The following is a 21,137-nucleotide window of genomic DNA, read 5'->3' on the forward strand; positions in this document are numbered from 1 at the left end:
CATCGAATTTTTACCGTCGAGCTGATACACATTTTATTGAACATCGATTTCGCGTGCGTAACTGACATTCAAAATTGCTGATCGCTTCAAGCGTTGGTTCTGAGAGAACGGTTTATTCTACACAAAAATGCTAATGAACATTTTTGTTCAAAATTATCTTAGCTACATTTTTTATTTGAAATATTTTTTTCTATGACGTACAGGTTCTTGGTAAATCGATTTTTTCCGTTTTCCCCCCTCTACGAGGGGGGTTTTAGGAGAAAGCCCGATGTTAAAGGTGGTAAACTTTCTTGCATTTTTTTTGGCGTCCTAAAACTGACATTCTTAGCAAAATTCAGCTTATTCGTATGATTTTTAGAGGTTCAGTGGCATTTTGGTCTCAAAATTCAATATAGTCAATAGTCATTGCTATTTCCAGCTTTCTATTTTAGTAGCAAAAGTAAAAATACTAACTTAACTAAATAAATAATTCCTATTACAAATAATATTAAACAAATAATTTATTTACGTATTACTTAACAGTTACAGATACAATTCGAATATCATCATATGGCTTATCAGTTTTTACATTGGTCTTAACATTACTAATATTTTGAACAACTTCCATTCCTTTAACAACCCTTCCAAATACTGTATGTTTGTTATCCAGCCAAGGAGTAGGAGTTAATGTTATAAAGAACTGACTTCCATTTGTATTGGCCCCTGCATTTGCCATAGAAACTGTGTAGGGTCTATCATGCTTTAAGTGTGGTCGTAGTTCATCTTCAAATTCGCCACCCCATATACTTTCGCCACCTGTACCGTTACCAGTCGGGTCACCTAAAAATTATCAAAGCAGGATTTAATATTATATTAAACATTAACTTCTAAACAGAATTTATTTCTACTTTGTAAGTAAGTTCGTGTAACCTTCTGGCTAAGGTCTAGTGTTAAGCTTTTTAGGTCACGCAAGCGCCCCTAACGTGACTGAACGACCACTTACGTAGCCGAGACCGGCGGCTTTACTTGCCCTCCGAGCACGATGGCAGCTCAGTTAAATTATAAATTGACAAATTCGTCAGTGACGAGATTCGAACCTAGGACCTGCAGCTTGTTAAGGCGGTAACATAGCCACTAAACTAAGGTTGTCACAATGTACTGAAGCAATATTGCAAATTGTGCAATATAATTAATCGTCTACGGCTAATATTGAAGATTGTGCAATAATTGAACGAAATTTTGAGTGTTTAATTCTTATTGTCACATATTTCTCCATTGCATAGTGTAGGATCAAACTACAAACTATTCTCCGACTGAATACCAAAAAAAAAATTAACTTATACCCGATAATCCGTGATGCAATCAAATGAGCATTGGTGGTGCAAAACTTTTGCGGTTTATTTAAAGTTTATTTAAATTTTAAAAAATTGTAGATGTTTCAAAACCTCGTGGACCTCGTAAATAATTTTTACCACACATTCATATGAAATTGGGCGACAGGGTAGGATTTGCACGTGCTAATGATGTTGAGTATTTCCAATAAACATGACATATAAATATTTCGCTAATCTTAAACATTTCAATTAGTCATCGCATTTTTATTTTATCCACATTGAAAGATGTAATAAAAATTTACGACTTCTCGTCTTCACTGCCGATAAGAATTGCTGTGTAAAAATGTAAAATATTTACATTGCACTAATTTGGCTAATAACTTATAAATAAACCTTTTAAGAACTGAAAAAAATCTAGAGGACAAATAAATAAATAACAAATTAATGTATGATAGAAAAATAATAGGATTTTGGTTTTAAATTCAGCAAAATACCTCGAATTCCTTTCTTTTGGATATTCCGTCCATTGTTTAATAATGGAATTATCTGGAAATGTCAAACTAAAAACTCACCCTATATATATATATATATATATATATATATATATATATATATATATATATATATATATATATATGTAGGGTTTTTCTTTGTCGTCTAGGGTTTAATAATTATAGGCCACGGGTCGATCCGAATTGAAACAAACACTTTATTGTTTAACTTGTAAATTACAGAAATGAATAATGCAACTAACGTAAACAATAACTACTTATAACTTAAAATAGGTCCGCGGCTTAATAGCAAAAATATTATCGTCTTTCGTCGTACGTCGTATAGAGATGAGATGCCGTCATATGCATATCAACTCTTCGTCTTGAGTGCTCTACTTACACTGTGTACTCGACCCCCCGTCGAGCTACCATCATACCGCGTTTTATGTTTTTTCAGCCATGGTACTTTCGGCTTTCGGCTCGCGGTTCGTGATAAATAAAAGTTATTGGTAACGGAAATAACGGAAATGGAGTTTATTTGATGACGAATGTAATCCTACACTCGGCCATCCTCTTCAGAATCCGACTCGGATTCGTCGCTTTCATTGTCGACCCACGGTTTAAGATACTCAGCACACGTTGATGTTCGCATTGGTCCCTCATGCTCACCAATCTTAACAACATCGTAACGATCGTTATCTTTAACCTTGACAATCTCGTATGGACCTAAGAACTTTATCTTGAGTTTAAGTCCTGGGCCGAACTGGGTTCTTTTTATTGCAACTAAATCTTTTTCCTTATAAATTTTTGCACGTTTTCTTCTAGAATTATACCCTTTTTTGTTTTCAGCTTGTACCTTACATATTTGTTCTTTACATCTTTCTCGAAGTTCTTTTCTTTCTTCATCATATATTTTAATCACCTCTTCCTCTATGAGTTCTCTGATTCGAATATCATCTTTATTTTTCATTTTTACGCCAACCAATACTTCGAAAGGTGTAGTACCTATACTTCGTTGATAGGTAGAGTTCAATGCATTTTGTACCCTGTCAACATTTTTATACCATTTCGTAGGTTCTTCTAAACTCAATTTGGTAAGAACAGGGATGATTGTTCTATTCACTCGTTCAACCTGACCGTTTCCTCGTGGTACTCCAGTTGTCACTAGAACATGTTGAATGTTTTCTTCTTGGCAATATCTTTCAAATTCCTCTGATCGAAATGCTGTACCTCGGTCGGTTATCATTCGAGAAGGGTTTCCAAATATTCTTCGTTGCTTTTCAAGACAACTTATAACTTCTTTCGTCGTTGTGGACTTCGTCGGGTAAAGCCAAACAAATTTGGTAAAATCGTCTATAATTACAAGTATATGCTGATAATTCTTACTTGTAGACTGCAATGGACCCAAATGATCCGCATGGTATGTGTGCAGTGGACCGTCTAGTTTTGGTATGGGGTTAAGTGTCCCTTCCTTTTTTCCTTCCTTTTTGCTTCCCAGTATACATGCTATACAGTTAGAAATAACATTTTTAACTTTTTCTTTTATCTTTGGTATATAAAAGTCTTTAGCTATTACTTCCTCAGTTTTTTTCTCAGAAAAATGTCCTACCTCGTGACTTCTTCTTATTATCTCAGTCTGCATATTTCTCGGTACAACTAATAGTTTTAATCCATTGACATACTTGTATAATATTTCGTGCTCTAAGTAAAAATCTTCATATGCTTCTGTCAAAAGTATTTGTTTTATCGCCTTAATGTGCTCATCTTTATCTTGAGCCACTTTAATTCGTTGTATTACACCATTTTCTTCTGTAACCGTTAAAACTTTTGGATACCGGCTAAGGGTATCCACGTGAGACATCTGAGCACCTTTTCTATGCTCAATTTCATACTGGTACTCCTCTAGCATCAGTGCCCATCGTGCAACTCTTGTTGTAAGGTCCTTCTTGTCCATAGTTCGCTTAAAGGCGTCACAATCTGTAACAATTTTGAATTTGTTCCCAAGTAAATATATTCTAAACTTCTTTACCGCTCTTATAATAGCGAGTACTTCTAGCTCGTAACTGGTGTACTTTTCTTCTGCAGGTGTGGTTTTTTTACTCATGTAATATATTGGGTGGAGCTTGGAATCGTCAATTGATCGCTGTAGTAAACATGCTCCATAACCATGCTGGCTGGCATCAGTATGAAGTTCCGTATAAGCACCTTGTCGATAAATGTGTAACACCGGCTCACTTATTAGTTTTTCCTTTAGCGTTTCAAAAGCCTTTTTTTGCTTATCTTCAAACCTAAATTCTTCATCTTTTCTTAGTAAGTCACTTAACGGTTTTGCAATGTTTGCATATCCGGCTATAAATTTTCGAAAATAACCTGTAAGCCCTAAGTAAGATTGAACTTGTTTCTGAGTTTTAGGTTCAGGAAATTTCTTTATTGCTATGACCTTCGCATCACCTGGTTGAATTTTTCCGTCTTCCACAATAAATCCTAAAAATTCTACCTTTTTCTGCAGCAATTGGCATTTCTTCTTTTTAATTTCCAGTCCATATTCTTGTGCTAATTTCAATACTAATTTTAATCTATATATCCCTTCTTCTATATCAGAGCTCAGAATGATAATATCATCCATATAATAAATTACATATTTTTTAGCCGTCAATTCTCTAAAAATGTGAGCAATAAACCTCTGAAATACTGCTGGGCTGTTACATAGTCCAAATGGACACTTGAGGAATTCAAACTGTCCGCTGGGCGTCACAAACGATGTGTACTTAGTACTACTAAATTCTACGGGAACATGAAAAAATCCGTTCTTTAAATCAATAGTGCTAAAAATTTTTGCACCTTGTAAACAGTCAAGCACGTCTTCAACAAGGGGAAGTGGGAATCTGTCTCTTATTATGTTTTTATTTACTTTTCTATAATCGCAGCAAATTCTTGTCCGACCGTCCTTCTTCTTTACCAATACTATTGGGCTGGCAAAATCTGAGCAACTAGGTTTAATTATACCTTCGTTTAACCATTCATTTATCTGACTGTCTACCTCTTCTTTTTCAGAAACAGATAATCGTCTGGGTCTTTCATAAATCGGTTCCTCGCTTTTAAGGACAATTTTCATTTCAATTTCTGTCGTCTTCGTTTTCTTTGGTTCATAACTTTCCATTAACTGTCTAACAATTTCTCTGTGTTTTTCGTCTTCAATGTGTGCTACTTTTACTTCATCTTCTTTATCTTTTTCGTCAAGCATAATGTGCATAATAAAGTTTTCGTTCGTCCTCTTATGCATTACTATCCCATCATCTCTTATACTAACATATGCTTGTTGTAAAATATTATTTCCAATTATTGCTTGAAAAGATGTCGCGGCTTTTGGGATAATATGAAATGTTAGATCAAACTTCTCTTCGTTAACGTCAGCTTGTGTAGAGAATGATCCTAATGTGTTAACTTTCGCATTTTGTCCTAAGCCTTTCAAAATTATGGTGTTGGGTGTTAAACAAATATCGTTAAAGAATGTATCGTAAACATCTTCTCTTATCGTACATATATCACTTCCTGTGTCAAATAAAGCTGTTAGTGTGATCTGATTAATTGTTAGCTTAACCGCTGTTTTTGGCTGAACCTCAATTACATTTAAAGCTGTGTTTTCTGTAGTAGCCTTCGTCGAATTTTTATTGGGACATTTACTTGAAACATGCCCATATTTGTTGCAACCAAAGCACTTCGTTCCCTTAAACTTATCTGGGCAATCCTTAGATTTATGACCTCTACTTCCACAATTAAAACAAGTAATGTTGTTTTCTCTTTTCACGTCGTTCTTCTCTCTTTTGTCCTTTCTAACGATGTCTTCGTTTTTCTTAAATCCTTCTTTATTTGCTCTAAAGACTTGAGCTTGTCCAGTAGCCTTCTTACCGCGTATCCTCTCATATAGTTTAATTTTCTCCTTAAACTCTGCAAAATTTTTTGCTCCATATAGCACTAGTTTATTGGATGATTCGTCTTGTATTCCATCAATTATGTATTGCATAACAACTTCTTGTTCTAAGTAAGCTCTATTAGCTATTTCTCTCATTTTAATCATGTATTCTTGTACAGTCTCATCAAATTTTTTTCGTCTCGTCATCAACATTTTATGTATCTGCGCACTATTTACCTGTTCTCCAAATTCTTCTATTAAACGTCTCTTCAATTCAGGCCAATTTCTGATGCCTTTTTCTGACTGCACAAACAATTTGGCGAGTCCTTTTAAACATTTTTTTGCATAGATTAATTTTTGCAGGTTGTTCCACCCTGTTATCTCAGCTACTTCTTCAAATTCGATAATCCACGTGCGAATAGGATATTCGTCTTTTCCATCAAATGATCTTATGCTGTCCTCCACGTCTCTAAAACTTAATGCAAATGATTCTTGTCGTCTTATACCAGTCGCTCCAGTATTCACGGATCTAACTTCAGCGTCATTTCTTGCGCTATAACTCCTTTGTCCAATTTCTTCATGTATGTAAATATCTTCGTCATCTCGCCTTTCTTCGAATTTTCGTCTCTCTTCGTCATTATTTCGTTCATATCTACGTCTTTCATCACATATTTGTCGTCCTTCGTCATAATTTCGCCCTTCGCGTCTTCGTCTATCCTCGTCGTTTCTTCTCTCACGTCTTCGTCTTTCTTTTTCTTCACGTCTTTCGTCTTCCGAACGTCTTTCATCGTCTTCTCGTCTTTCTTCTTCTAATCGTCGTTTTTCTTTTTCACGTCTTTCATCGTCTTTCCGTCTTTCTTCTTCCAATCGTCGTTTTTCTTTTTCACGTCTTTCATCATCTTTCCGTCTTTCTTCTTCCAATCGTCTTTTTTCGTCTTCCAGTTGCCTTTTTTCGTCTTCCAGTTGTCTTTTTTCGTCTTTCAGTTGTCTTTTTTCTTCCTTTCGTCTTTCGTCGTCTTCATCCATATCTGATACGTCATCCTCCTCTTCGTCGTCTTCAGTTTCGTCGTCGTTAATAAAGGTATTCAAAAATGAACAAATACGGACAACCACGTCATGCTTTTCATTTTTATAATTTAAACCAAGAATTTGGCATACCGCAATTAAATCAGGAAGATCAAAATTTTCACTTACGTCTTGACATTTACTCAAAAATTGTTCGGAAGTGTCGTCAAGCCGAAATCCAGGAAAAGCACGCAAAGCTTTTCTAGTTTTTCGAGGTTCACCATCAGTGGTAAAACAAATATAATGTAAAATTTTAGCAACTCTCAATTTAGCATGAGTAATATTATAGCCAATATTACCGATAGAACCCAAAGTTGCCATAATAATAAAATATTTTTTTAAAAATATCCAACAATACCGAAAATATATGTAACTACATATAAACTATAAACATACAAAAAATGAAACCTTTTCAAAAATGATCATTGTCTTTTAATAACCATAATAACGCATATTTGTGCTATCAAACCTACATAAATTATCGTTTTCCTAATCTAAAACAGAAATATATCGTCGACAAAAAATAGGAGTAATAAAATTTTTATTATAATTGATTTCTATTTATTACGGAATTCACTCTTAAGACTCATAAACGTTTAAAAACCGGATACCATAAATGTTCAAATGTATCAAAATGTTTTTATTATAGTCACAAAATTAAATCTAGGTCAAATAAAAATAGTTCATTCATATAAGAAACACGTGCGTCTTTACTGAGAGTTCATCTACTATACTATTAATTCTGTTATATAATCAAATGCAAAACTTTCAAAACACAAATGTCATATAAATATAAATAACGTTATCTTCTTTGTCTTTATTTGCTTGGTAGAATGTTGAAAAATAACTCTTACCTTAGCAAATCATCTTTAATAGTTTTTTAATTCGTTACCATCTTTCATCGGTTGAGATTTTATCCTCTTTGCTCCTGTTTCTCGTTCTTGGCACATCTACTTGAGTTGGTATTGGTAAACAAGGCGTTGTTGTGTCGTCAATCATATAATATCCTGTTCCTCTATCCTTTATCTGCTATCCGCTATCTGCTATCGTTCATCGTTCATCGTTTATCGTTTATCGTTTATCGTTTATCGTTTATCGTTTATCGTTTATCGTTCATCGTTCATCCCGGTTGAGCCCCCAAAATGTAGGGTTTTTCTTTGTCGTCTAGGGTTTAATAATTATAGGCCACGGGTCGATCCGAATTGAAACAAACACTTTATTGTTTAACTTGTAAATTACAGAAATGAATAATGCAACTAACGTAAACAATAACTACTTATAACTTAAAATAGGTCCGCGGCTTAATAGCAAAAATATTATCGTCTTTCGTCGTACGTCGTATAGAGATGAGATGCCGTCATATGCATATCAACTCTTCGTCTTGAGTGCTCTACTTACACTGTGTACTCGACCCCCCGTCGAGCTACCATCATACCGCGTTTTATGTTTTTTCAGCCATGGTACTTTCGGCTTTCGGCTCGCGGTTCGTGATAAATAAAAGTTATTGGTAACGGAAATAACGGAAATGGAGTTTATTTGATGACGAATGTAATCCTACATATATATATATATATATATATATATAACCACAAGTTTATTATGGCTGCAGTCAGAAGGTTGGCCGAGATGTTAGAGAAACACTCTTTTGACTTTTTTTCGAGCTTTCGGAATGGTTTTATTCCTTTTTTCAAGACACTGTAATAATATATATATTGTGTTTTGGAGAAAGAGTTGTTGGTATGCTGATAGGTTGATACTTAGAACGGAGAAGGCTTTGATTGGTAGCCTAACATAATCAACAAGGGGGAGCTGTTTTGGTCGAAAGGAGACATCGTCGTATGTGAATTAAAAGATCAGTCAATAATTTTTTGTGACAGAATTTTTTTGTTTGTTTCAAATAAAAGACTCTATACCATCAGAAGATAAAAAAATTATCGCTATATTAGAATACCATAAATTTTATAAAAGTTTAAAAAAAAAGGTTTTCTGATTCACATTGCAAATATCATAAAGTTTTTTTAACGTCAAAGGATACTTATTAATATTGCTTAATAATTTTAAAAAGTTACTTTTTATAATATTCAGAATTTTACTTTTTTTTTGAGTACAAAAACATATGAACAAAGATTCCAATATTTCAAAATTTTCATAGGAAGTGTAATTATTTTACGAATATCCAAATTTCTTATTTATGTTGTTTTATCAATGTTATAAAAAAAAACAAACCGATAAATATTTGGTAAATTAAAATTTTTTATGTGGTACAATTTTCATCGGGACAGTTAAGCCCATGGAATTTATTTGATAAATTTTCATATTATTTCTTTTGATAATAAAAGATATTTGTATTTGTTTATTTATGTTATTTCTATTTATTTCCTTTTCCTATTTTATCCCGATAAGGAACAACTAAGAGATACTGGAAGCCACTAGAAAAGATAAGTATAACCTAAGCTGATTTATTTTTTTTTTATAATAAAATGGCACCCTGAGATTGTTTTTTTTATGTATGATTTGCGACACTTAGATAATTAATTAAATAAATAAAAAGTTAATATAAAAGTAAGAAAAAGCAGATCATAGTAATATATATATATATATATATATATATATATATATATATATATATATATATATATATATATATATATATATATATATTCTGATACGGTGAACTTTGTACCGGCTTAAAATTAAATATGTTTAATTAACAGAAAATAAAACAAAAAAAAACACAAACATATTATGCATGAAAAAAGTTGAATCAATTTAATACTTTTTGATAAAAATATTTTTATTTTTTTGTGTTAAATAAATACACAACGATGACGGTTTTCAGACATACGAATAATTGCCCAAGCGCGAAACACGGAAACTCTAAGTTAATTCTGCAAAATTCCAACGGTTGGCTTTGTAATTTGTTTACAGAAGCCAAATAATTTCTATCAACCCTGAAAGTTCCACAACCAAAAGTATTCCTCTCTAACAAACCTTTTAATAAATCAAATGAGGAAAAAGGTGTCAAAATAAACACAGTATCTCTTATACCACAAAGGCTCAATTAGTTGTAAAACAACCCTCTCTCCCAGGTGAGGCTCTGACATTGTACCTTGTTTTCCTTGATAAATCTAAAATGAAAGCATATATCCAGTCTTGAAATAAGCAAGGGCCCATACTTTTATTCCCCGTTTGATTGTTTTTTTTTCTGCATATGTTGCTTTAGTGTTGTTCGACCCTTGACAGCAACCATGCTTTCATGGACAGCTATATGTCGGTAAGAAGTAAATAACTTTTTAAAATTTTTGTTTATTATGTTACGGTTTAGAGGCCTAATTTTGTAAAGTTTGTCAAAATTAGGGTACCCTCCCTTGGACATCGTTTCATTATTGTTTATCTGCAAGAATCTTAAAATTTGTATAAATCGCTTTTGAGATATAAGCGATACTATCAACTTTAAAGTTTTGATCAGACGACCAGTACATGCGTAAGCTCGGTAATGTATGAATAGTTCTTCCAACGTTAGATTTAAAGTCCTTCCAGTCTAATTTGACTGAGCAACAATCAACTCCAAAGTGTCCAAACCAATGGTTTTTTCAAAAATCTTAGACGGCGAATATTAAGAAATATTCGTGGCTCCAGGTTTCTAGATGAAATTATAATTCAAAAATATTTTGGGATTAGTTGTATTCTTAGAAAAAATATATTTTTCTTCAGCGTTTCTATCCGCATCAAGGCGTTCATCCAATTCTTGGTCTGAGTTGCTTTCTGGCTCTTCCAGTTCTGCATTCAAGAGAACAGCTTCTTGATAGATAGATAGATATGGCATAATTTGGATCTTGAATGGAATCATCATAGAACGATTCTTTTTCTGAGTAACTTACTATGTTTCTTAACGAAGTGTGATTATCTACTTGACCTATAAAAAAATTAAAAATTGTATAATAAAAAACCTCTTTTATTGTTGACTATAATACCTAAAGAGTTATAAGTAAACAATGTTCTCCTATAAAATTCTAATTGTTCTTCCCCGTCACTGTCGCCACCCACATCCGAATTATCTGCTTGCTCATTATCAATTCGTTCAAGCCAATTGGCATTCTCATTGGAATCAAGCTTCGAAACTTGCTCCAAACTTATTTTAGAATTATTTTAAAAATTTATTTATTTTTAAAAAATAAAAAAAATATTTGGAATGGACCATCCTTACGCCTTAGGGGTATGAAAAATTGATCACGATTGATTCTCATACCTACCGAATTTAAATATAAAATTTCATCAAAATCGGTGAAGCGGTTTCGGAGAAGTATGGCAACTAACTCTGTGACACATTAAAAATAGGGGTTAGTAATAGAAGGTTGAAAATTAAAGGCTATTGTATTTCTAAATGCCACATCATAAAAATGTAAAAATAAAAATTGTTGTAAACAAAATAAAAAAAAAAATGTTAAGGGTGACTACTCTTACCCCTTATGGGTATGAAAAATAGATTACGACCGATTAACAGACTTACAGAATATACATAGAAAATTTCATAAAATTCGGTCAAGCCGTTTCGAAGAAGTATGACAACTAACTCTTTGACACTAATATGTCAATTAAAAATAGCGATTAGTAATATTAGGGTATATATTTGATAATATCATAAAAAAAAATTTAAAAATATTTGGGGTGGACCATTTGTATCACGTAGGGATATAAAAAATATATTACGACCGATTATCAGACCTACTTAATATATACGTAAAATTTCATAAAAATCTGTCCAGCGATTTCGGAGGATTATATGAAAAATATATTACGACCAATTATCAGTCCTACTTAATCATCACCATTGGTGCTACAGCCCTATAAAAGAGCCTCGACCTTCCCAAGTCTATTACGCCAGTCAGTTCTACCCATTGCCAATTGTTGCCAGTTTGCTGCGCCTATTTTTCTACCATCCTCATCTACACCATCCCTCCATCTGAGTTTTGGCCTACCCCTACTTCTACTTCCCACAGGTTGTGACATAAGGATTCTTCTAGGAGGGTTGTTCTGCTGTGATCTTGCCAGATGTCCTGCCCATCTTAGTCTTCCTATTTTTATAAGGGATATTACGTCTTTACCACCAAATATATGTTTATATCTGTGATATATCTCGTAGTTGTACCTCCTTCTCCAAACACCATTTTCACAAATGCCACCGAATATGCTTCTCAGGATCCTTCGTTCAAATATATGCAGGAGGTTTTCATCTGCCTTGGAAATGTTCCACGTCTCCGACCCATATGTCAACACTGGTTGTGTAAGGATTTTGTATATGGTTATTTTTGTTTTTTGGCTTAAGTTCCTTTTATCGCGAAATGTATGAGAGCACCGACGAAAGGCAAGATCAGCCCCTGCCCAAAATCACGAACCAGGGATCAGAATTAATGCCAGAAATATCTCCATACGAAATCAAAACGGCACTATTAGAAATGAAAAATAACAAATCCCCTGGCGATGACGGAGTAGTGATCGAAGCGATCAAACTAGGTGGAAATAAAATTATCCAGGCTTTGTTCAAGCTTTTCACCGAATACATCTACCAAGGAAAGACTCCTTCTCAATGGAATAATGCAGGCATTACTGTATCACACAAGACTGGATGCTAAATTAGACTTCTATCAGCCTAGAGAACAAGCTTAATTTAGATCGAGATACAGCACTAAAGACCACTTACTAGTGATAAAGAACATAATAGAGAAGTCTGCAAAATACAACAAATCATTGGCACTGATATTTGTCGACTACGAGAAAGCATTCGATACCATAAGCCATCAGAAAATGTTAAAAGCATTGACAGAATGCCGAGTAGACCATCGCTACACTAACATAATTAAATATATCTACCAAAATGCCACAGCTAGCGTAAAAGACTATCTGAACAAGAAACTAATAAATTCTGTATACAGCGAGGAGTACGGCAAGGAGACACAGTATCTCCAAAGCTATTCACGACGCTTTTAGAACATACTTGTTAGAAGGCACATCTGAACGAGCATGGTATTAACATAAATGGAGAGAAGCTCAGTCATTTGAGATTTGCAGATGACATCGTCCTTATAGCCGATCATACGGATGATGCAATAATAATGTTTAAAAAATTATATCACGCTTCTTTGGAGGTCAGACTAAAGATTAATATGAACAAGACGCAAATAATAACTAATCTTGTACTAAATCGAAATATTGCTGTTGATGGAAGGGATATTGTGCAGACTACATCGTATAAGTACCTAGGACATGAAATTCGGTTGGGCAGAGATAACCAGACATGTGAGCTCCCACGTCGCATAGGATTAGCCTGGGCAGCGTTTGGTAAATTAAACTATGTATTTAAATCGGATCTACCCATATGCCCCAAAAAGAAAATCTTTGACCAATGTGTGTTACCTGTATTCACTTATGGACATGAACATTAACCCTCACAAAAAAGGTAGTTCACGTGACTCAGATGGCTATTGAGCGCCACATACGTCGAAGAACAAAAACAACAGACACTATCGAAAAAATCGCGTCGTTAAAATGGAATTGGGCAGTACACGTCGCCAGATTATCAGATAACCGATGGACAAAAAGTATTTTAGAGTGCAGACCAAGGCAAGAAGCAATACGGAGCAGAGGACGCCCACCAACTAGATGGACTGACAACCTGAAGCGTGTTAGCAATAACTGGATGCAAGCCGCACAAGAGAGAGACAGATGGAAAGAGCTGAGGGAAGACCTATGTCCAGCAGTGGACGCATACAGGTTGATGATATATATATATATATATATATATATATATATATATATATATATATATATATAACATATGAATCACTATTTTTCTGGGCCACATCATAACTTGAGACCGACTTTACGAATTTCATTAGTCTTTTTTATGTTTTCTAGACCTAGAAGGATCTTATGGAGAAGAGAACATTGCGCTGAAAAAGTAAAAATTTTCAATTCATTTTCAAATTGAAATAAAAATGAAAAAAAAAGAAAAACGATTTTTTAAATTTTGCGCGTTTAATAATTTCGCGTTTGACAGTTGCCATGTAGCCATTGTCGCCTAATAATAGTAACCCAAAATATTTATATCAGCACGTTACAACACTTGACAAACGTACCCGGCACGCTTCCCACTTTTTCGAATCTTGCGATTGCGCAGCCAACAAATCCTGAACGTGCGCACCCAGCAGTGAGCAACCCCAGCTAAGGACTCACTTGTCTTCAACTCTTCACTCTTACTCTTGAGGTAGTGGTAGTGCATTAAAGCTCACTTTCTTTGAAAATCTCGAGGTGGTTGTGTTTTCCGGTGTGCTCTAACGTGGTGTTAATCTAGGTGATTAATCCAGGGAAATAAGCAAAATTTTCCGTGACCAGGACTTTGCAATAGCCAGGTATTTGACGAGTTTTTCAATTAATATACAGCTATAGTAAGAACACCTATACTTTTTCTGCAGAAGTTTCGGCGTTGTTAAGAGATAGAAAACCTTTAAAATTGTGTAAGTATTCTAAAAATTTCTAAATGAATTTCTTGTTCCAAAAACAGCAAAATCGTTAATTTTTTATAACTGTTATTTTGACAGATAACAGATTTCTTTTTTTATTATTACATAACTAATATTTCCTACTATTTTATAAAAATTATCAGGTAAAATCGCGATTAACATTTGCTTCGTAAAAAGAAATAATACAATTCTTTAGTTCATCGTTGGATTAAAAACCTTATTTTTCTCTAGGAAATAGACAGCTGATGTGGGATCACATCCAGTATAAATATGACCAAATCCAAGGAAGCACTTCAAATTTTTATGACTAAAACTAACCGAATCGAATATTTCTTTCTTTTTGCAGTCTTGCTACGTCAATTGTTTCTTTAATAAGGCAGGTTTATTTTAGTTTTCATATAAATTTAGTTTAATATAAAAAACTGATTTGATAAAGCTAATTTGTATAATAAAACAAATTAGCTGCGAATTTAAAAAAATGTACTTTTTACCTAATCGTTCTAGAATAACTTTTTTTTGAAGCGAAGCTTTACTGGCGTTGTATTAATATGAGTCAATTTACTCGAAAAAGAGGAGTTCAGTATAAAACATCTAAACCATCGAGCAAAAGACAAAAATCTTCTTGCTTCATGATCTAAACATTTCAGTGTTTATTGTTTTCATCTCTGCTGTTTCTAACATTATTTTTGTCCTCTCTGTGTCAGGTCTTGTTTTTGCCGCATATGTCATTATTGGTCTGATGACTGTTTTGTAAATCCTGCCTTTCGTTTCTTTCCCGATATTTCTATTTCTCCATGTTGTTCAATTTAGGCAGTCTGCGGCTCTGTTTGCTCTACTCACTTGATTTCGGATTTGAGCTTTCCGTAACTAAATAGTGCAATGCCTAGATATTTAAACTCCTTCACTTGTTCTATTATCTGACCTTCCAGCTCCAATTTACATCTTAGTAAATTTGCTGTTGTAACCATGAATTTTGTGTCTTTTGGGGAAATTAACATGTTAAATTTTCTGGCTTTTATATTAAATTGGTGCATCATACGTTGTAAATCATCTCCATTTTGAGAGAGTAGCATTGCGTCGTCTGCATAGCAGATTATTTTAAGTTGTTTTTCTCCCATTTGGTATCCTTTTTAGTTCCTACTTTTTTTATTGTCTGTTTGTTTATTGCCAGCTTTAATAGTGTTGGTTAGTTCTTCTACTTTTACTTTCATTGTGTTGTTTTATTGTGTAGATATTTTCGATCGTTTTGATTATTCCTAGAGGTATCTCTCTTGCATACAGTCAGTGGATAACGTCTTTTAATTTGACCCGGTAAAATCCCTTTGTAAGGTCCACGAAATATAGATATGCCGGTTTGTTGTATTCTAATGATTTCTTTTGCACATGCCTCATTATAAATATAGCGTCGGTGCATGATCTTCTCGACCTAAAACCTTGTTGTTCTTCTGCTAGTGTTTCTGATATAATTTCATTCAGTTTATTTGTTATCACTTTGGTTGTTAATTTTAGTGTTGTGTTTAATAAATTAATTCCTCTGTAATTTTCCGGGTCCAATTTGTCTCCCTTTTTGAAGAGAGGTATTAGGATGCTTGATCTCCATTCTTGAGGAATTCTGTTTTGTTCTATTATTTTTTTGATTAGTTTTAATAGTTGTTTGGTCAGATCTAATCCTCCGTACTTTAGTTCGTTCGTTCGGTATTCTGTCCTCTCCTAGTAATTTTCCATTTTTTAATTTCCTTAAAGCTTCCTTTACCTCTTCCTCCTTAATATTTATTTCTTCGTTTGTCGTCACCTCTGGTGTTGGTGGTTCATTATCGTCAGCTTTAGCAAATAGAGATCGAAAGTAGTCTACCCATGTTTCCTTCTGAATGTGTTTCGTTTTTATTAATTCGTTCATCTCTTTTCTTTGTCCTCAGATTGTTCTCCATATTTCTTATTGTCTTCCGTAGAAATCGTGTTCCATCTGTTTTGAGAAACTCTGCCAGTGTTCCTTTTTTATTTGCCTAACTAAAGTATTCATTTCATTTCTGATTCGTTTATAGTGGTTGTATGCCTGTTGTCAGCAATTCTGTCAGCAAAAATTTGCTGATTCTGTCAGATATTTTTCTGATAGTTTCTGTCAGAAACTATACTTAGCCTCCCTACAAGTAGGATTAAAAATCAACCACACAAAAACACAAATCATGACAAATCTTGTGTTAAGCGAAAAGATTTCAGTAAATGGCATGCATATTGAAGAAACCACCTCATATAAGTACTTAGGACAAGAGATACGCATAGGAAGAGATAATCAAACGTGCGAACTAAGCCGCCGCATAGGACTCACTTGGGTGGCAAGCTAAGCTATGTTCTTAAATCAGAACTGCCTATGTGTCTTAAAAGAAAAGTCTTTAATCAGTGCGTGTTGCCAGTACTTACATATGGTGCAGAGACATTAACAGTAACCAAGAAAGTAAGAAATAAAATTTGTGTTACCCAAAGAGCCATGGAACGATCGATGTTAGGCATTTCTCGTAGGGATCGGATCACGGACAAGGAAATAAGACGGAGAACAGGAGTGACAGATGCCATAGAAAGAATTATGACCCTTAAGTGGAACTGGGCGGGGCACATAGCTAGAATGTCGGATAACAGATGGATACAGCGAATAATACAGTGGAGACCGAGACAAGAAGCACATCGAAGTAGAGGTCGTCCACCAACAAGATGGTCTGATGACATATCTCTGTTGTATATCTCTGTTGGTTATCATAATCATATATCATCAACATAATCTATTATAGATCTTTGTCCACGGGTGTTATTAAATGTATATTTGTGTTGGTCTTTGTGGTCAAAAAATGTGTTGTTTATTCTTAGTTCGTTGTTCGTGCAGAAGATGATCATCAGTTCTCCATTTTAGTTTTTAACATTCTCGTTATGTTTTTGTTTAATGCCGGGTATTACTTGATTGCCTATTCGAGCGTTAAAATCCCTCAATATTATCATTTTTCCTCTGACTTGATCTACTAATTGTTGTAATTGGTCATAAAACGCTTCCCTTGTTGTTTGAGGCTTGTTATTTTCTGGGCCGTATACTCCGATGATATTTAGGTCTTCCTTCCCCATTCTTATCTTTGCTGTTACTATCCTTTCTGATATATATTGGCACTCTTTGATGTGATTTTGGTACCTTTGGTGTATTAGTAAGGCTACACCTTCTTTGGCCCTGTTTTCTTTTGCTACTCCACTGTAGATTAGTATGTATTGACCTAATTTTGATTGACCTTTTCCTTTCTTTTTTGTTTCCTGTAGAGCACAAATGTCTATTTCTTCCTCTTTCAGCACTTGCGTTATTTCTTGGTCAATTGAGTTGAGTGATCTGATATTCCAAGTAGTGGGTTTTGGATGTTTTTAGCTTGTCCTTATTTCTTGCCGTAGTCGTCTTCATAGTATCAATGAGGCTGTACATTGTTTCTTTGAGCAGTATTTGTTTTTACGATTGGTAGGTTGCTAACCTTGCCAATCACCCTCCACATTTTATCCGGGCTTGGGACCGGCTGTGGTAACAGCAGAGTTACTCAATCCACCCTGCAATCACCCCAGGCAGTGTTGAGTTAAACTTGCTGTATTAAATCAACAAAAGAAAAACAATGATTACATATTTTTATTTATTGTTTATAAACTTATTTTCAAAAACTTTTAACAAGAAAGTTATGAAAAATGTCCATTAATTGTTATTTTCAGTTAAAATTTCTGTATTAAAACTAAAAAAAATATTGCAAAATTGTGTTTATTAACCTATATTTTCAACAATTTAAATAGGAAAATTATTAAAACTGGCCATAATTTGTTGTTTTAAGTTAAAGTTTACGTAATAAATGTAAAAAACAAATAATTATTGTTTATAAACTTATATTTTCAGTAATTTTAATAGGAAAATTATCAAAACTGGCCATAATTTGTTATTTTGAGTTAAATTTTAGGTATTATATCTGAAAAACAAACAATTACTATTTATTTTAAAATAATTGTTTATAAACTAGATTATCAACAATTTTATTAGCAAAAACTATCAAAACTGGTCAGAATTTGCTTCAGCTTTATTAAAATCGATAATACGGATATTAAATAACAGTGGTTTTATGTAATTCCTAAATATTATTTTTGAAGCGAAAATTTAAATAGCTAATAAATAATAAAATTAGTTTATTCAATTTTAAAAATATTATTTAATATTTAAAAATGCAGAAAACATAGTACGAATCTTCGTGCTTGTCTACAGTACCGCATACTATACCACTTTTTATTTGTTTTTAAATTCATTCGTGTAATAATGTCAGCTTTTCAAATATGAAAAAATATTTCAAAGATTTTATTAAGTATAATTATAAATGATTTTAATACAAAAATAACAGTAACTTATAAAACGATTGTTAGTTATAAAAATGATTTTTAACTTTTTTTGGGCATATTAAAAATAAAAGTCTTCACCTTTCATACGGTACCCGTAGAATTACCGTATCTTCAGTATTTTATGTATTATTCAGCATTAGCCGTTTTGATGCACTACTGAACATAGGCCTCACGTAATAATTCCATTGCATCTGATCTTGATCCAGTTGTGCTGGGTGCGCTTGATATCGTCTGACCACTTTGTTGGAGGAAGTCCTCTTTTAGGATAAGCATCGTGTCTAGGTCTCTATTCTAAAATTTTCTTGGTCCATCTTCCATCTCGGACTCTGGCAACATGTCCTGTCCAGTTCCATTTCAGCGTTGTAATTATTTTTATTGCGTCCGTAACACCAGTTTTTCTTCTATTAATTTTATTTATGTCTTATGCTGTTACAAAAAATGACAACTTTGAAATTAACTGATAGACCGAGCTAGAATTTCGAAAGTTTGTTAACACTACAAGCCCTCCATTTGAAAGCATCATAAAAGTGTATGTTAATTTTTACGAAAGTTATAACAATTAACGATTTTGTCTCATTTTTATGTTTTTGGAGCACAAATTAATTTAAAAATTTTATAATACGCCGTTTTGGTGAATAAATAAATGTTTATATTTAAATATAAATAAATAACTTTTTTATGGTAATCAAAAATTCTAAAAATCGCATTTTTTGCAATAAATTGTTAATAATTAAAAACAACACCGATATTTCTTTTAAAAGCGTATACGTTTTCTTACATAGGTATATATTAACAAAAACTATTGTCAAACACCTGGTTACTGCGATTCCCTTTTAAAATAGTTTTTATTTACAGGTTCAAAGTTGAAATTATTATACAGTCCAATCACTTTATCTTCGTAATTAAGCATGGGAAAAGGTTAGTATACATTTAATTTTATTGCGGCCTTTTTATAATCGAGGTATAAAACGAATATGAAGTTTTGTTTTTAAAATTTTCACAAATGTGCGTTTGACAATGTAGATTTTAAATTATTAGGCTTCTTTCAGCTTTGATTTTAATAAATGCTGATTAATTAATAGTTGAATAGTATCTAATACATCCAGTTTAGTTTATGTTATCTACTGATTTACGATAAACGCTGAAAATGACACCTAATATAATTTGCGATAACCCATGGTCTCACCAAAACAGTATGAACAAGCAATTTCTTAATTTATTTTTTAATTCATTCTGCTAAATTTCATTTCAGCTGAAACTGACATCTAATATAATGCTGAGATAACAGCTGATAAAGTACTTTTACCCTATGACGGCCGATATGCAATTAAGATATGATCATATTTAATTCCGATCGCTTGAAAAGTAAAAATATTTAATTTCCTGTATTTTATGTTCAGTAATAATATTGGATTTTACTGTATCAAAGGCAAATAAAATGAATATAACATGTATACGAGGGTGGATTGATATAAAACTAGCCTAGGATAGAAAAAAAAAACAAGATTTTTGGAATTAAATCGATTTATTTCTCAACATAGTCCCCTTTTAGTTTAGATACACTTAGTAAGACAACGTTCCATTTTTTTTTATCTTATCCGAATAGTACTTTTGCTCGAGCTTCAAAATATGAAGAAGTGTCAGCGAAGACTTCATCATTTGTTGCGAAACGGCGTCCTCCGAGCCATTTTTTTAGGTTTGGAAACAGGAAAACATCGCTGGCGGCAAGATCTGGGGAATACGGTGGGTGTTCAACCAATCCATAGCGCAATTCGTGTAATTTTGCCATGGCGCGGGCCGATCGGTGAGCTGGTGCATTGTCTTGGTGAAAGAGCACTTTTTGCGTTCCAAACCAGGGCGTTTTCGACGCAATTCGGCATCGAATCGATCCAATAATGCTGCGTAGTATTCACCATTGATTGTTTTTCCTTTTCCCAAGTAGTCGATGTGGATGATGCCCTTCGCATCCCAGAAAGCAGTCGCCATCACTTTGCCGGCGGAATGTGCGCTCTTTGCCCTTTTCGGCGGCCCTTCGCCGCGTCTGCGCCACTGTTTCGACTGTTCTTTGGTTTCCGATGTGTAATAATGTACCCAGGTTTCATCAACGGCGATAAATCGTTTGCATTTGATAGATTGTCAGCAAACGCGGCACCCAACGCGCGGATAGCTTTTTCATGTGCAAATGATGGTAAATGATGTTGTGCACGCGTCCGTAGGAAATGTTTAGGACCTCTATTAACTCGCGGAGCTTAATTCGACGATCTGCCATAATCATGTCATGGACTTTGTTGATCATTTCCGGCGTGGTGACTTCATTTGGCCTCCCGGGACGCTCATCATCAAAAACACTCGTACGACCACGAACAAATTCAGCTTTCCAAAATTTTAATGTGGCTAACGAAGGTGCAACCTCACCATAAACTTCGTCCAGGTTGGCTTT

General features: G+C 33.7%; 2 protein-coding genes across 5 annotated transcripts in view; one reads left to right on the top strand and one right to left on the bottom strand.

The window, feature by feature from the left end:
* Positions 1-482: 482 nt before the first annotated feature.
* LOC140434589 (peptidylprolyl isomerase domain and WD repeat-containing protein 1) overlaps positions 483-21,137 on the bottom strand; it is a 78,032-nt gene continuing 57,377 nt past the window's right edge. The window contains exon 6 of the mRNA XM_072522961.1: positions 483-819. Coding sequence (XP_072379062.1) covers positions 512-819 — 308 coding nt within the window. The 3' untranslated portion in view covers positions 483-511. The remainder of the gene's footprint in view (positions 820-21,137) is intronic.
* The window catches only part of LOC140434592 (DNA-binding protein Ewg-like), a 52,258-nt gene continuing 45,101 nt past the window's right edge, over positions 13,981-21,137 (top strand). The window contains exons 1-3 of one of the 4 annotated variants that reach the window (XM_072522968.1): positions 14,000-14,191; positions 14,255-14,296; positions 19,553-19,615. In XM_072522968.1, coding sequence (XP_072379069.1) covers positions 19,606-19,615 — 10 coding nt within the window. In that variant the 5' untranslated portion in view covers positions 14,000-14,191; positions 14,255-14,296; positions 19,553-19,605. Of the gene's footprint in view, positions 14,297-19,552; positions 19,616-21,137 lie in introns of all 4 variants that reach the window. The other 3 variants (XM_072522965.1, XM_072522967.1, XM_072522964.1) reach the window with 3 other exon arrangements.

This window comes from Diabrotica undecimpunctata, chromosome 2 (assembly GCF_040954645.1).
Source record: "Diabrotica undecimpunctata isolate CICGRU chromosome 2, icDiaUnde3, whole genome shotgun sequence".
NCBI lineage: Eukaryota > Metazoa > Arthropoda > Insecta > Coleoptera > Chrysomelidae > Diabrotica > Diabrotica undecimpunctata.